The sequence below is a fragment of the Battus philenor genome, unplaced genomic scaffold (assembly GCF_028537555.1).
Source record: "Battus philenor isolate CCGP_79_NKW_IND1 unplaced genomic scaffold, ilBatPhil1.0.hap1 SCAF_17, whole genome shotgun sequence".
Taxonomy (NCBI): domain Eukaryota; kingdom Metazoa; phylum Arthropoda; class Insecta; order Lepidoptera; family Papilionidae; genus Battus; species Battus philenor.
Genome location: NW_027181679.1, coordinates 957,798 through 975,233, shown reverse-complemented (window position 1 = coordinate 975,233; position 17,436 = coordinate 957,798). Strand labels below are relative to the sequence as shown.

Sequence of the window (17,436 nt, the reverse complement as noted above, 5' to 3'; positions counted from 1 at the left end):
CGACCTGATGTCAATTTACAGTATAGGCTTACGGTTCGACTGTTTGAGATACATTTACTTAGCTAAGCGAATAAAAGCTGGCTTCAATAGAGAATCAATCTATATTTGTACCAGATTTATTCTCATTAACGTTTATGTATATAGAATTTCATCTTTAGGCAACATACATAAAAACAGATCTTTCTTTTTCTTCAATAGAATTGTTTTTGAAGAACAAATTCGCTGTAGTTATGTATTTTAATAAATCTAGACTTTCAATATTTTTCATTTGTAATATTAAGAACTCATTATTGCATTTAGTTTTTGGACCTCAATAGCTATTTAATATATATATGTTGCATAACTAAAATTTCTGTATGTCATAGTTATTCATGTATATTATTTAAAGATAACTGAATATAGAAGCTTTGAGGACATTGTACTCTGAATTATTTTCTATTTTCAATTTAAAGAAGTCTAGTTTATGTTTCAATATCTGTGTATGTATATTAAAAAGAAACCAGTGTAATAACTATTTGCTTAAATTCAATATTGGATTAGGTTTGCGATGAAAGCGATGTTCGCCTTTGATATGCATGCGAAAAATTTTTGTCTTTAAAATTTTATACACGCTTAGATAGTTAAATCGATGCAAATGTTTACTGGACTATATTCTCCGGATATTAATAGTGCTGTTTCAGACGCACTGATAGCATATGAAAGAGATGGCGTCAATAATTGTAAAGATGTGTTTACACGTGACATTTTTAATTTTGCAATTTGATTCTAAATGTCGTTATTGATGCACTGGTCATTTTCTGTTAATAATTCATAATAATAATCATAAAGGTTTTTGTTCTTATGTGAAGTAATAAAACAATGTGTCATTCATTTTGTCATCCATGTAAACACATCTTTACAAATAATTTATGTCTTCTGTGGTATCTTTGTCCGGCAAGTATAGTACTGTTCCAACATAAATTTAACAAATAATGTATCGATATATTTTACTTTCTTGCAATTATGACTTAATTTTTTAAACTGTGTTGCGATCAAATTGCATTCCTTTTAACATGTGTCGACTGTCCCAGCCCCTACGCAGCGGTTATTGTCAGCAAATATTTATTGTGTAATTTATGTGTTTGATAATAATTTATATTTTAGTGAATAAAGCACCATTGAAATGGAGTGTTTTTTTATTTCTTCACCATTTTAACCCTTTCCACTTCAATGTCGATTGTCACTCGACACTGATTTTGTTCCACAAGCTCCACTGTCGTGTGGTACTCGACATGGTGTGATACTTCTTTTTGCGGAAAATTTTAAAACAGGAAAGATTTTTGTTACTAAAATGTTTGAATCACGAATGAATGAAACATATTCTAGAATCGCAAGATTCTATAATTCAATTAAATTTTATCGATACTACATAACAGCCTTGGAGTGAAAAGGGTTAAAAAACTAAAATTAACTATTATAGAAATATTCGTTTGGCGCCTGAATTTAATATGACAAAATATTTTTTGTTATATTTAATACACGCATAATAATAGTACCCGGCGGTAAATGTTGCACATCGACCTTTGGAAAGAGACAATCGGCTAATTTCGGCTTCGTAGAGCGTTATCTTTGTCCCTGTTGTCTCTTTTCAAAAGTCGATGTGCTATATTTATCCCCGGGTATTGTAAATTTAATATATAAATCGAATTATACAAATCCTATTTTAAGCAAGTGATTATTTCATATTTAATGATTAGCAAAAAATTAGACAGGGTTATAATTACCAAAAAATTAGATACGGCTTAGTTATTTTAACACATTCCATGCCATGCGGGGCCTATACGATCCCCGTTGCACTTTCCGTTTAGGCCATTTGCAGTTCTCATTGAAAAACAAAGGATTTTTAAACAAATGAATTGCAGGGTCGAATATAGATAACTTCACGTCACATATTCGCGTACGTAATGCATATTAAAATTTATAACTTTGTCCCGCTAATTATAGCTATGCAGTATTGAAAAAATGTAAATCATGTCTTAAAGGACCTTTTTTAAAGTGTGGGTCGTAGACGCCCCACACGGTCTGAATGGAAAATCTTAAAAAATTGCAGCGGCACGAAAAGTGTTAACCGTTCGACTGATAAGCGGCCCAGAAGATACTTTGCCTTGAAAAACGCAGTACTTTTACATTCCCTGGGAGCAGTCTAAGATATGATTGCATTTTTATAACTCATGAAACAAAAATGATGATACAAATTAAAAAAAAAAACAAATTGTTTATTGTGTCTATAATACGAAAATAATTATTCAAAATTATTGATATTAGTTAAAATGAGTGTTTTATTTGACTTTAAGTCAAAATATGTTCCTCAGTTTTCGTACGTTCTTAAAAAAATTACTTAGCAGTCAAATCGTTAAAATAAATAACCTCAAATTTAATAATTGGGTTATAAAAATCGCGCATCACGCGCTTTTCAATCAGAGAGACTAGTCGTTGTCATTTCAGACCATAGCTGCCGACTGCAAGGCCTCCCCCAATAATATCTATGGGGGGATATACTATAATCGCCACCATTGGAAGGCGATCCATCATCTGGAAACTTATTTGTGAACATATATGAGATTGTAACCCGGGAATCGAACTCGCGAACTACTCAAATAATAAACTGATGAATTGTTAAATCTTTTTTAATTTAGCAACGTTCAACTCAATAGTTTTCTAGTCAAAATAGTTTTAATTTAAGAGCAAATATGCATCTGCACTCTTATAAGTCGAAAAAATAGCCATAATAATTTATCGGTAATACTAACATCAATTTGTTTATTACAACATATTTTGGACGCAATCTTATATTTGAACAATCTTGTACCGTTTCTTACTATTGGTATTTAAAAATCAAAAATTTTTACAACGCGTTGATGACATGTATATTTATGCTTAACAAGGATACAGACAATAATGTGGACTACCCACATAAGGAATTATTTCAAAATACAAATTTTTTTATATAAAAAAAATGATGGCCGTGGGTAAGCTGCCCACTGTGTGAACCGAAATAGTCGAGGCCGCTGTCACTGGGTACGGGCAGCGTGTGACCAGTTATCGGGGCAACCTATGGGATAAACTTGTAGTGGGCATCTATCAACCAATATAATGACTCAATGTGAATTCAATTGGCATATTACAATTATTTTTATGTGCTTTACAGTACTTAATACAAATGAAACTTATACAAGATTAAACCACAACAAGCTCCTACAATTATACATGGTTTAATTTTTTGTCATAAAGACCAACAAACCTTGAAAGTCTGTTATTACAAGTATGGTAATCGGTGCATTCTGTTTAGTAGATATAAACCAAAATGAAAGGGAAAAAGGTAGAAATAAAACAAAATTGAACTAAGACATGATTTTATTATTTATCCTTACAACATAAACGGTGCAGATTTACTCAAGAATGAGCTTTCAGTTTAATGGTGGTGCCCTGCGGCCTCCTTCCTTCTTATCTCAGCCCATTTGCTCACATTCTCAGGGGAGTTAGCTGGAATTAACGTAATAATAATACCATTTGTTAAATATGTTTGTCTTTATAAAACTACATTTATATTAACAATTTTTAGTAGACAGATAATAAATAGAAAAAAAAAAACAACCAATTCATATGGTACAAGTGGCGGTGTTATCGCACAAGGTGATCTCTACCAGACAACCTTTGGATTTTATTAAAGTTGGCACAAATATTCCTGATAATTAGAGATTGAATTATCATAGATATTCATATTTGTCAGTGACATGTGACAGAAGGGACCTCTCTTAAAGTTACAAATGGACAAATCTTCATTATTTCAACAGAATTCCATTGCATGAACCTCTCTCAAAAATTTCCAATAGGAGTGATAGGAAGTATCTTTAATCCAGTGTTTTAAGCTTAATTTTATCGCCTATAGGCAAATAATTTGATCTCTGTCTTGCCTGATGTTAAGTGATGACATGGTCTACAATGCTACATGCTTGCCTGGAAGATACCTATTCACTCTAGACTTGAAGATTCCCGAATTAGTTAGCTTGATGTTAGTTTGTTTTTTATTTTTAGATATTTAGCAACATATAACTATGTTTATATAGATATCCTCTTAAACTCCAATAGAACCTACTGGAAGTGCAGGCTACTGCATCATATTTTGACAACTTTAGCAACGTTGTTCATCTACAATGTGGGAAGACATCCTGTGCGGTGTTTGTAGCTACTTGTTTGCCACTCCAGGACATCAGGGCCATAGTGCTAAGTCGCTTGTTCACTGCCACTTCACTTCTAAACCACCGGAGTATTTAAGTTACTTTCTTAGTCTATGGAACTCCCCATTATTGATATTATCTTGTTGAGAAATCACAAGCTCTCTCCACATCTAGTAAAGCAACTATGATCGACTTGGCCAGTAAGACAAGAAATGAGAATTTTAGTTCCACTAATTATAACACTCAAAACTCGAACTTGGCAATGTCGTACATTATTTTATCATAACACATCAAAATCAAATACATAACATTATATCTTCAATAATGTTAATATTAGGTTCATACTTTGAATTTAATGTACGTAACAATGATATTTACCCATTTTGTGGATCTTGTAGAATACTGGCAAGGAGACTCCAATGCCAATGAACCAATAACGCCAGATCCACTGGTTTTGCAGATAATATTTGAGAGGGAATTGGGCGATCTTTGCCGAAATGGTGTAAGGAAACTTCATCGGGCGGCTCGGGGTTTCCGACATCGTTCCTGTTTGATATTCTAGACGTAAAAACACACAAAATTATTATGTAATACAAGGTTTCTGAAGGAAAATAATTTAACCAAATATGAGTGTAAAATACTATTAAATATTACATATATAGTTAAATCTCTGTTATTACAATCAATGAATATAAATAAATTATTAAACCATATTAAAAATATAATTTTATTAAGATTTAATCTAACCTGTTCTCTTGCAAGAAGGATATATCAACACAGATTAAATATTATCACACAGTTAATGTTGCTATATCGAAGAGAGTTTAAAATAAATAATTTTGAGATATACCTTATGAAACATCTGTACATATTATTTTATATATATTTTTTAAATATGATGTTAAATATTAATATTTTTAATTTCATTTATTAAAGTTATTAACTAAAACATTATACAACAATTGGTATCATGTGAAAAGCTATCGGGTAAACAGTGAACTTAAAAATTCAATTTTTCTATTCTATTTTCTTTTAAATAAAAAAAAAGATGTACAAAAACTATTCATAAAGTGATCCATAATAAGTGCCCTTGACCAACCCTATAATAAATATATTTAATATATTATATCATGAAAATCGTATAATATTTTTATTATTTCGAAGTAATTTATTTGAAATACAAGTGAAATTTACAACGTCATAAGTAGTAAATCATTACCTATATTTTAAAAGGTTTAATCACAGGAACACTCATATAAATGATTATTATAATTTTGCAGTTCTGTAATGTAATTATAAAAGTAATTATCCAAAGTCAATCATATGAAAAAAATTTTGGAACACTTTAGTAGCAACATCGTCTCATTATGTTAAATTGTTTACGTTCGATGACTGCTGAGTGTAATTGTCTGCCCGTCGTTTGTCAAGTGTATAAAATGTCAACTAGCGTTGTGGTGTCGCAATTGTGTTTGATGTAATTTTATAAAAATAACTTATTTTTTAACAATATAATGTGTGATAATGGCTTCGGTAAAGGTGGCTGTAAGGGTTCGCCCGTTCAATCAAAGGTTTGTTTTGTTGCATATACGAAAAACATTGTTTATTGGGTTAAAATGTATTTATAATAAATCGAGACAATAAAATTTTGTTAAGTATTGTTCATAAGCATGACTGTCGGTAAAGCTATTAAATTGTCAACATTACAGTTAAAATATTCAGGTGTTAATGGTTAAAATAAATTGCATTCATAATGGCTATAAAATATTTATCAAATTTTTTGAAAGTGCAATAAGTCTATGATGTCACGAATTACGGTAATGACTTTCACGGTTCGAGTGCATTTAGAGCGCGAACTGTATTTCGGCGGATCATTTAAATGAAAGTTGCCAAAAAAATGTACAAAGATTATGACCCAGATGTAAGGAACTGTAAATAGATGGGTTTTATCTTGAACGAAGTTTTTATATCGTGTGTTTATTTCCTTTTGTTTACTAACAGTTGTCTGTACTCTTGGACATTTTAACAACAGTATTGTTGCAGAAATATGCAAACTCATGTTTTTCATTGTTTCATGTTAGAGTCTTATAGGAAAACAAGATTATCAAATAAATCATTGATATAAATGTTTCTTTATGTTACTAGATATAACTATGTTGAGTTAACAAGAACTTTTGGTGAACTTTGTTATTATTGTAGTCAAAAATTAATAACATACTAAGATGACATATAGTTTTATTACAAACTTGTAAAATTATGGGAAAATAATTTTATTTAGCAGAAGATGAATTAACTAATTTGTTTAGAAAACTATAAGTTATCTAATTAAAATTGACATTTGTATATTATTTGTAAATTTAATTAATACAAATATTGTTTAATCTTTTGAATTTAATTACCAAGAAATTTTAAATATTTTGTTCTTATACAATATAAAATATAGCACAAGTTCAGTTTAAAAGTTTTCATGCTGTTTGTAGCACTGTCTGCAACAGTTTTATCTTCTATGAAGTATTTTATTTACAATAGAAGAATAAAAGAAGTTGAAAGGTAGGCTGGCTTGTAGTAAAGCACAACTACCAATTATATTTAACACATTCTATACTAAATGAGGCATTTGTTACCCCTGCTGCAATTTATGTTTAGCCCATTTGCAGTTCTCATTGAAAAACAGAGGATTCTAAGAAAATAAATTGTAGGGTTGAATATGGATAACTTCATATCATGTATGTGCATAATGCATATTAAAATTTATAACATTTTCTCGCTAATTATACCTTTGCAATCTTAAAAGACTTATATTTTTAAAGCGGGGGTTGTGTAAGCCCTATGAGGCCTGAATGGAAAATCTTCAAAAATTACTGTGGTTTTGAATGTGTTAAAAAGTGTTTCTGTTGTATTAATCTGTGAATATTTTTGCTCTAGTTGTGTTCATCTTTAATGAAATGAAAACAAATGTTACGTCAATATTTGAGTGAACATATATGTATTTTGTATTGTATTATCTGTGGATGGTCCCAAATAAATAAATAATAAGTCATTAGTCAAGCAAGTTTATTGACTAAAGGCAGTCTAACAATATGGCATGTACTGCATGACACAACAGTATTATTAAGGAATAGGTTTGTAACAAAAACATATCTAATGCATTACAGCTAATCTCTACTGAAATTTGTTTGTTTTGGAGCATTGTGGATATTGCTATTGTTAATATACATATATTCCGAGTTGATTGAACAATTTACGCATTAAAGCCGCATTTCTCCTTGAGAAATGGTAAAAAGAAGTCAATATCCTTACTGTGGTTATATATGGCATAGTTATATCCTAAGCAACAGACACAAATTACAATTAAAATTTTAAGGTGTACAGTTGTACAATAGTCTACCCAATTATTTGAAGAAATGTAAAAGATATTGTATTATTTAAAAATAAACATTAAAAATGGGTGCATGCTTTAGTTTATAGAGTATCTATCTCTCTAGATTTAAAAATAATTAATGTCATATGATATCATATGATTTTTTTTTAGTAAATGTCTTATGAGAATAATTTGCTTAAACCCAAGTCAATGTCTAAACCAGTATTCTTCCTACCAAAGCTTTTCTAAAATTCTTATGCCCCCCATATGTCAAATATTTTTTATATTAAAGCGAAAGGGTTAAACTCATATCAAGTCTACTTTCGAATTGCCTCCTTAACAATTAAATTGCTCCTCTATGGGATGTGGTATCCACATTGGGAAATACATGGTGTTTAGTTTTAATTGTAAAATGTAGTGAGAGTATTTGTGCTGTGAATTAATGTATGGTATACTTTATCATATAATCAATGGTTACAGAAATAATAAATAATATAATGATAATATAATAGGAAGAAAAAGGGTTGCTAATCCAATAATTATTCTGTCATATTCCAATAAGAAAAAATTAATTAGCGTGACATATTTCAGACTGATAATTTTACACAGGTTGATTTGAAATATCCATAAAAGATGTCTTTTTTTGCTGATATATGAGCTATACATTAACTTCTTTAAAGCTTTTACACCAATTTTTAATCATCCTGTACATGTCAACAGATAATATTAAAAACCAATATATTGTGGATCAACTTATTCATAAATAAGATTGAAGAATTCAATTGTTAAATTTTGTTATTTTATTTGCAGGGAAAAAGACATGAACGCCAAACTCATTGTAGAAATGGATGGCAAAAAGACAAGATTGCTAACTGTAAAAGTAAGTTTGAATTTTATTTTATTTTGACATTAGAATAGTGTTTTTGCAGACATGACAGAGGTTTTTTGGCGACAATAGTCGCACATCTTGTTATTTGGCATAATCAAACATTTTTTTTTACAAAACTGCATAGTTATACAAAGTATGCATGATCATTTTTTAGTTTGTTTGCGGTTTTTTCATTACACTTCCTTGTTATTTTATTTATTTAATTAGTTTACTTGTACTTATAACAATCTTACAGTTACAATATGAACTATAACTTATTTCGATTTCAAATTTGGAGCTTGTTAAAAAAAATATATTTTAGTTTATAAACTTAATTAAATTGAGGTGTCGTGTGTGATTTCTCAAAAGGCTATGTTGGGACTCTCTTGTTAAAAAGCGATTCCCCGAGTGTCTATGGGATTCTCTTGTTTAGGAGCGGTTCCCTAAGAGTCTTTGTGGGGACTTGTTTAGGAGTGATTCCCCGAGAATCTATGTTGGGACTCTCTTGTTTAGGAGTGATTCCCGAGAGTCTATGTTGGGACTCTTTTGTTTAGGAGTGATTCCCCGAGAGTCTATGTTGGGACTCTTTTGTTTAGGAGTGATTCCTTGAGGATCTATGTTCGGACTCTCTTGTTGTGAAGTGGAATTCCCTGAGTATATGTTGGGGCTACTGTCACCATCCGATATTCTTCACCGACTGCATCCTTTTATTAGATATGGTCCATGCGTATGTTAGATGTTGATATAATTCATATAGTGCTTACTAGATAAGTTATAATCATAGAACTGCGTTAGATTATGTTACATTTATAACTACCTACTAGTTTAGTATAAGTTGTACAAACATTAACAAGTAAATATAAAAAGCAAAGAGTACAAACACATTGAATAAATGAGGTTAAATGTGGACAATTATAATAATTGTCTATCTAAGAGGCGATGCTACAGTTTCAATACACAACAAGAGTTATAATGACTAAAGAATTTTAATTGTTTTAATGCATATGAATGACCTATAAGGATTTATTGTTCTGAAGTGAAATTCACTTAGATGTACCAACGAATTTGTTAAGGATATGGAAAGACACTAGATGCAACTTCCGATCCTAATGGAAGTGTCAGGTAGAGACATATTTCCAGCAATGGAAGTTTTACGTTTGAAATTTTGATGATGAATGTATATTGAAGATATTCAGTAGACCAGTACCTTAGATAATGAACTGTTTGGTTGTAAATAAAGTCATGTTTACATTGGTGGAAATTTCCCCTGGACTTTTCAGGGCCTCTCATACTTCCACTGTCTTGGGAACACAGGAACTGTTTTTACACAATATTTTATATTATTTTTTCCTTCTCAATGTCATTTATTCTTCGCAAATTATTTAATTGCTTTCATTCATCACCTTATTTTCGTCGTCTTTGTACCAGAATATTACAGGTTTTGTTCTGTTTTGCTTAATTTTTATTTCTTTATTTGTTTTATTCTTACATTTACATATCTTTTATTAATTTAATTTTTACTTTCCTATTTTCTTTACATTTATTACAGATTTAATTATTTATCTTGACTAGTCTTTTAGTTTTTTTTTTTTGCTTACAAATTTTCTATGAAGGTCCCGCGACTCTCCTCATTATTCATAAGTGATGCGATGTTCCTTTCTTCGATCTCTTGCTGCAACCGAAACTGGCAATCCTTTCTTAGAGCGCCAAACACGAGACAGCTGGTGATCAGGTGTGCCACCGCAGGGTTACAGATGCACGAGGGATCCTTTAGTTTAAACCTATGCAGGTACTCAGCGAATCTGCCGTACCTCGTGAATATTCAGACCAGAACCGTCTCCAGCTCTAACTGGCGGAACACCTGTTAAACATACCCATCGCGAGGCGTGGGTCGTCTTACAAAGATAGATCACGATGTCCTGTTTTTCGCTGCCTGTATCCAAGAATTTCCCACGACTTTGACTAAGTCCCCGGTCCATCTAGGGCTAAGCCTGCCCTCGAGAATCTTTAAACCCCAAGGGCCATCAGTTGTAGAGCGATGTGCTCTTCCATCTGCCACTTCAGATGGGCAATCCTTCGAGATCATTTCTGATACTAAATCACAACAATGTAATGCAACTAAACAATAAAAAAGCGAAGTAAACAATTTCACCTTGACACATGGAATGTCACCTTCAGAACAGTGCCGTCAAAATCGGAACATAGCAACGCTGCACAAACTATTTGATAAAAACCGGCGCCGCATTCGTTATTAAAATTCGATAAATGTACAGTTTCCGGCTCTTACATCAAGGTCTAATGGTAGACAATATAAATAAGTAGCGGAAACTGAAAGGTGATATGAACTATATATCTAAATATCCGCTATCCTGAAACTATAGATCGTCTCGAACAATTTCGAATAAGAATGAAAGAAGATTTACATTGTTGACTTAAAGTGATATTAAAGTGTCCCAACAGTGGGAGCAATGGTAGTCCAGCGGTAGGCGAATGAGACTTACAATCGTAGGTAGCGGGTTCGACTATCGAGATACAATCCTAATTAATTAGGATTGCCACTGCTCATAAACAAGTATCCAAAGGATTGGCAGTGACGTCTGCGTACCATAATACCAATATGGTCATCAACCCGCCTGCCAAGCGTGAGGATTATGGTATATCTCCATAGATATCTTTAAAGGATCCCTATGGTTTACATTGGATGTTAATTGGCGAAACGACGACGACCTGTAAGCGATGAAATGAAAGAAAATGAGCAGGAAGGAAAGAGACAGAATGCCAGATATTGTGACGGATAAAAGAAAAAAAAACTTATTGAAATCAAAGTATAAGCTCAAAATATAAGTGAGTTCCCCATAAACTTGTGCTACAGCGCTAATAGGAGTTCCATTTTCGAATTTTAAAACTTTTTTTTGTATTATTTTTAAACAGGCCAGTTCTATCTTTAGGATCATAAACGTATGTTATGTTATCTATGTGCTGACACACATAGTGTTAGACTGTTATAGACGCAATTCTGAAATTATAGTAATTTATCATGACTGGACATTTTTCACGTACTACGCAGTACGATGTCCAGCGGTGGAGGAGTAAGATTTGCGATCGTAGGTCGCGGACTCTTATTTTTGGGTACAATTTTAATTAATTTTTAATTTGTTAATTAATTATATACGATTGCCATGGACAATAGGGCTCTGCATACTAAAATACCACATTGCTGTCGCCAACCCGTCTGCCAAGCGTGGAGATTATGGTATATCCCCTCAAAGATATCGTTGGGTGAGACCAATGCCCTACAGTGGGCGTCTATTGGCTGAAATGTTGACGAATATGTCTTAATGCGGCGATAACCGTTCCACCAGTAATAATCAAACAATGTAATCTGAAATCGGATTTGGAAGAGCGATTTACAGTAATGATGTTAAATGTATGTTAACATGGACATACCTTCGGATTTCTGGTGGTACAGATTTTAAATACGGCCAATTTATACGGCTAAAATTTATACAGAGATCGAATCAGTAATGAGAAGATGCGGAGAAGAACTAAGGTCACCGTCATAGCTCATGCAGAGATGCATAGAGCAGACAGAGAGGGGGGGGGGGAACATCGCTCGCCGTCTGGGCTACAAGGTTCGCAAGTGGCGACCTCAGCCGCTAGACACGTCATGGGTAGGCCGTCCACTAGGTGGAACGACGATATAGTTCAGATCGCGGGAAGTTGCTGAATGCGGGCAGCGCAGGACCGGTCATAGAGGTGATCTTTGAAGGAGGCCTAGGCCCCTCAGTGAGCGTCCATCGGCTGAAAAGAGAAGAAAGACCATGAGCTGGTAAATTCGTCGTCGGTAGCCATGGTCAAGATCATCGTGGCAATCTTTAGAGAAGGATTAGACCCAGCATTGGGCGTCTATCGGCTTATATATATATAAATATATATATATACACTACCTGATCCGACAAACGTTTTTTTGCGAAAAAAAATTTTAATTAAAAAATAAGGGTTGATCGTAGAGGGCTGAAAATTTAGGGTCGTATGTATTTTTGTATGCTGTATCCTTAAAAAATAAAAATAAAAATGTTTCGATAAAAAATTAAAAAAAAAATTAAGAGTGAACAACCCTTATCACGTAGCGGTATGGAAAATAGATAGTAGCCGATTCTCAGACCAGCTGAATACGCATATAAAATTTGGTATAAATCGGTCAAGCCGTTTCGGAGGAGTACGGTAACTAACATTGTGACATGGAAATTTTATATATTAGATATATATATGTACACACTAATATTTGGTATATTATTTGATATATAGTGCCCGGCGATAAATATTGTACATCGACCTTTGTAGAGACAATCGGCTAATTTCGGCTTTGTAGAGCACTATCTCTGTCGTACATTGCCTATGTGACGTTTTGTCAGTCGGTGTATTTCGTGCGACAGAGATAACGCTCTACGAAGCCGAAATTACCCGATTGTCTTAGGTGCCAAGAAAATTACTCAGTTCGAACGCAATAGAAATAAATAAATACGAAGTGTTGCGTATTAAGAAATAAAAATAAACATTTAATGGAATCAGGCGTTATTTTGCGGAAGTCCTTCCTAAGTAAGAAAAGGACCAATATTTAGCTACTTCCGCACATGCAGTGGTAGTCGTGCAACAAAGTGCACCGCCCGCCAGCCCGCTGATAAATGCGTATGCGGCAAACAATGCGAATTACATAACTGCCACCGTTAAATCACTCAACACATGTTTCACCCCTCCACGGGGCATCTTCAGGAGTTATGTTACACGGATTAGTGCCAAACACAGAGTCCAAACACAAACTCTGTGTACGGAAGTGGCTAAATATTGGTCCTTTTCTTACATAAAAATAAAATACACGAAATTTGTTAATGAAAGCGCACCTTAAATATTCACATGCCCACACACGAACGCAGAAGAATTAACAAAAGTGGACTAAATTATCTCGAGGTTTATTTCTGTATTCACGGTCGAAAGTATTAGTTGAATTGTATTAAATGAAACTTGTTTTCGATGCAGACAATTTGTTCGACGCTAATTTATTTTTATAAGTCACTCTATTTAAAATCAACACTACTGCCATTAAAAATTATCTTAAATTAGTTTTTATATTGAGCGACTTTTTTTTAAATTAGTGCTATATTTAAATTGTATGACATACTAATTTATAAAGCCTTTAAGTAAATTTTGTTACTAGCTTACTTGTATTCTATGGACTCGCTAGGTTCTGAAATAAAATGTATTATTATTATTATTGTATTTTTTATCGACTGTGATAACATCTATGTCAAGTTAACGGAGTAAGTGATGATGGTTTTATTTTAAACTAATTTAATTTCATCATCAAGTCGTCGTATGTTGTCAGAATGTCAGTTTATAGGTGCCCACTGCAAGGTGCCCCGCTGACCTGTCCTGTGCTCCCCGCTTTTATCGACTTATTGCAACCTCGATTATGCCGTTGGTCAATCTAGTGGTGTTGGTGGTAGTGGCTCTCCACTCAAGGTTCAAGAGGACCAAGCACGACAGTTTCTGCAACCGTCTTTTTCCAGGCTGTTCCGTTTTGTGATAGTTTTAAAGAGTGCAGTGGTGTTTGATGAAATTGCGTTTGTCTAGAGAATATGTAACCAAATATTAGGGGGCGGTCCCTCTAATATTTGGTAGGAAGGTTTGGTAGGAAGTAATGTCGTTTCTGTTGTCATATTATACAGAAAAACCGATTGATTTTTACCGCTCCGGCAATGACTTTGTATACTAGATGGCAAAAGGATATTGATATAATAAAAACTTGTTAAAAATGTAGTCGTGTGAATTTAACTTAAGAAAGCGACAATATGAGTACTTTCCGTTTCCCCTAATATATACGATAAGTGAAATAAAATTATGTATATTTCATGTAATTCATTGGATCGAATCTGTAAACTCGAGTCAAGGTCAGTTCGTTACCGTCTGGTTTGTACAGATGTCTGTATGTTTATACGAACGAAAGCAGCTGTCTGACCCACTGAAATATAATTTTCGCTACAGTGCTGTCCTAGGCATACTTACCTATTTTGGCATTAATGACGAAAAAAGCTTATTGTTCAAAAAGCGAATATTTAAATGATAAGAATCCTTGGCAGTGATGTCGCTTGATTGTTTTGATTTCATTTATTCTATCTGATAAAGTGTATATATATATAACTCTGCGTTGATAAACAAGATGAGCTGTTGTGGAGTTTCATCCTGCTTCTTCTCAACAACTTTAACATTTTGCGAAGCAGAGTGGAATCAATAATAAAGTAGATTAAAAAATAAATAGATAGTTGACAATAAAATAAAGATAAGGATGTCGATCCTTCAGTACCTTAAAAAAGATCTACGACCAACGTGTGACACAAATGTGGTTTCTCACTTTGGATCTTTGCAAGCTGTGATTGTTAAATGAGGCATAGGGGATAAACTGAGTTTTTTTCTACGAGATAAAAGTAGATATTAGGAGATTCGTAAAGGGATTGTAACCGAAATTTCCTAGCGGATTAGCAAGTGCAAGTGGCAATTGATAGATCATATAGCGCCGGAGTAGTAAGTTCACTAGTGGACTTCAGTTAATGCTTTTTTTTCTATCGTCCGCCCATCATTTGATGATACAAGAACTTTGATTTTTCTAAGTTTTTCAGTATAGTTATATTTATATCAAGTGCAAGTGTCAATTGATAAACCATATAGCGCCGGAGTCGTAGGTTCACTAGTGGAGTTCAGTTATTGCTTTTTTTTCTTATCGTCCCCCTATCATTTGATGGTACAAGAACTTTGATTGCTCTAAGTTTTCCAGAATAGTTTTATTTATTTTTCTTCTTTCGTCCGTCACATATTTTCTTTTATTCTTATTGCTTTCATTTACATACCTTCTATGCATCTCCCTCTATCTTATATTCATTTCATTTTACAATTCTCATTTGATTTATAGTTTAAATAGTTTATTTGCAATACTTAAATGTGTCTGTATCTATATCAGTTATTTTTATATACCTGTTAATTATCTATCTATTACCTTTCTTCATTATAATTTTTGAATTTTGCAAGAAAGTGTGTTGGTATGTGTCTCTAATCAGGGAGGCGATGCTGCTACTACACTTTTGACTCCAGATTCTATTTCCTGTTGAGTTCATTGAAAGACGTTGCTTGAATGCGAATTTGAAACGGTGTTTCTGGTGATCTAAGCGACAGATGTCCAGCAGAAGACGTACTAAAATGATGGTGATGATAATTTTTTAAGGCAGAACATAATTATTAAAATGATGTATTTATAATTTAAAATAAAACATAAATGAAATATAATCAAAATGGCGTTAACAAGACGATATCGTAAATGTGTAATGTATGTACACTAATTAATTACATCTGTTATCATTGTCATTGGAAATGATTACATGGTCGGATTGGAAAAATATGTTGTTTTAAATTTCATTTTCTATGTTTAAAAATAAATCGAAATGTCTGTGATGGTGTTGTGGTTAGTCTGTGGTTTGGTATCGTACATAGCTGTTCGAATTCACGTAGGCCCACGAAGTCCAATTCGGTGAAAGCAACCACGACACGATAGAGGAGATAAAGACCTGATCGAAGGTCTTGAAGGCTGTACCGGAAAAAGACTATTCCAACTGTTTTGAGGACTGGAAAAAAACTTTGAACGGCAGTAAAAAAAGTCAAATGATGTTCCAAGTTTTGACAAACTGACGTTTGGTAAATATAGTTTGGTAATAGACAGTACTACCAACCTAGGAAAAAACATTACTTGCTTTGATAATGGCCAGGAGTTTTAAATGACACTTTCACTTTACTTTTTGATCACAGTATTAACCCTTAATAGACTAGAGTTTCAATTTTGATACCAATCTTTTAAACCGAATGTTCACATTACTATTAGTTTTTTTTATAGGTTGGCTGTACGAATTTTACTGTTGTATAATATTCTTTACAACGAAATAAAAAAAAAAAACAATTTTTATCTAGACCCTCAATCAAACAAAGTAATATTAAAAAAAATCACTCGTAAATAAGGTTATTAAGGGTTAAATTTACTTTTGTATATGCACGTCGATTACCCTATATTTATCCTCCTTTTGTCCTTACTATAGGTGTCTAAGAAATTGTATGTTGAAACAGATCTTTGAATTTTTATTTGATTCTTTTTTTTCTTTTTAGATGTGTGGAACAAAGAGTATTAAATAAAAGTTTTTGTCCGCAGAATAGCAAAGAACATAACGATGGCAGCCGTGAGCGGTACAAGGATTTCACATTCGACCACTCCTACTGGTCTTTTGACCATGGGGACAGTCACTACGCATCACAAGAGCAGGTGAGTTACCATGCGGTTAGAGGTGAAGTTATATAATCTATGTTGTTGTACTTTCATGCAAATGTATACAGCAGTGATTCCCAAAGTGGTCTATATCGACCCCTAGGGGTCTCTGATAACCTGCAAGGGGTCTACGTTAGCGAAAAAAAATTTGGGGGTCCATGAAATGAAAATAACAACACATACACTGATAGTACCTATTTACTTACATCATACTATCTTATAATATCAAAACAGTTTCATTATTTATAAAAGTACCTTTTTGTTTATTTAATGTTACGTATATTTTACATAACAGATACAAAATTTTATTTTGAGTAGTTTTATTTAAATTCAATTAAAAAATGTATAAATTAACATGTGTTTTTACTTTAAGTTTTTAACACTAAACTTCACTACAGTTAGAAATTTACAGGAAATCAATATCAGGTAAGTAGGGGGTCACGGTAAAACATGGCAAGGGGTCTACGACACAAAAAAGTTTGGGGAACTCTGGTATACAGGATGTAACAAGATCGATGGATTAAATGTAACCCAGGGGTGATGGACAACAATACCTATGTATTTCACCCCGCATGTATGTTTGTTAGTTTCAAATTCCTTTATACACCTATCACCCGATTTACACGGTAGATAC

At 32.9% G+C, this 17,436-nt stretch overlaps 2 protein-coding genes across 2 annotated transcripts in view; one reads left to right on the top strand and one right to left on the bottom strand.

Moving 5' to 3' along the window:
- Nucleotides 1-3,375: 3,375 nt before the first annotated feature.
- roh (reduction of Rh1) lies at nucleotides 3,376-5,036 on the bottom strand. Its single transcript, XM_068763117.1, has 3 exons — nucleotides 4,965-5,036; nucleotides 4,596-4,775; nucleotides 3,376-3,522 (listed from the first exon to the last, which is right to left on the bottom strand). Exons 2-3 carry the CDS (start codon nucleotides 4,756-4,758, stop codon nucleotides 3,452-3,454), a joined length of 234 nt encoding a protein of 77 aa, XP_068619218.1. The 5' UTR covers nucleotides 4,759-4,775; nucleotides 4,965-5,036; the 3' UTR covers nucleotides 3,376-3,451.
- Nucleotides 5,037-5,738: 702 nt separating this feature from the next.
- Nucleotides 5,739-17,436, top strand: part of Klp98A (kinesin-like protein 98A) — a 55,329-nt gene continuing 43,631 nt past the window's right edge. The window contains exons 1-3 of the mRNA XM_068762861.1: nucleotides 5,739-5,785; nucleotides 8,386-8,455; nucleotides 16,689-16,799. Of these exons, the coding sequence (XP_068618962.1) occupies nucleotides 5,739-5,785; nucleotides 8,386-8,455; nucleotides 16,689-16,799 (228 nt within the window). The remainder of the gene's footprint in view (nucleotides 5,786-8,385; nucleotides 8,456-16,688; nucleotides 16,800-17,436) is intronic.

What these genes read in the sequence shown, in the direction of transcription:
- roh (XM_068763117.1), bottom strand. Translation starts at nt 4,758, where the DNA reads ATGTCGGAAACCCCGAGCCGCCCGATGAAGTTTCCTTACACCATTTCG. An exon ending in CTACAAGATCCACAAAATGG is followed by an intron (nt 3,523 to 4,595) that starts GTAAATATCATT and finishes CGTTAATTCCAG; the next exon opens with CTAACTCCCCTGAGAATGTG.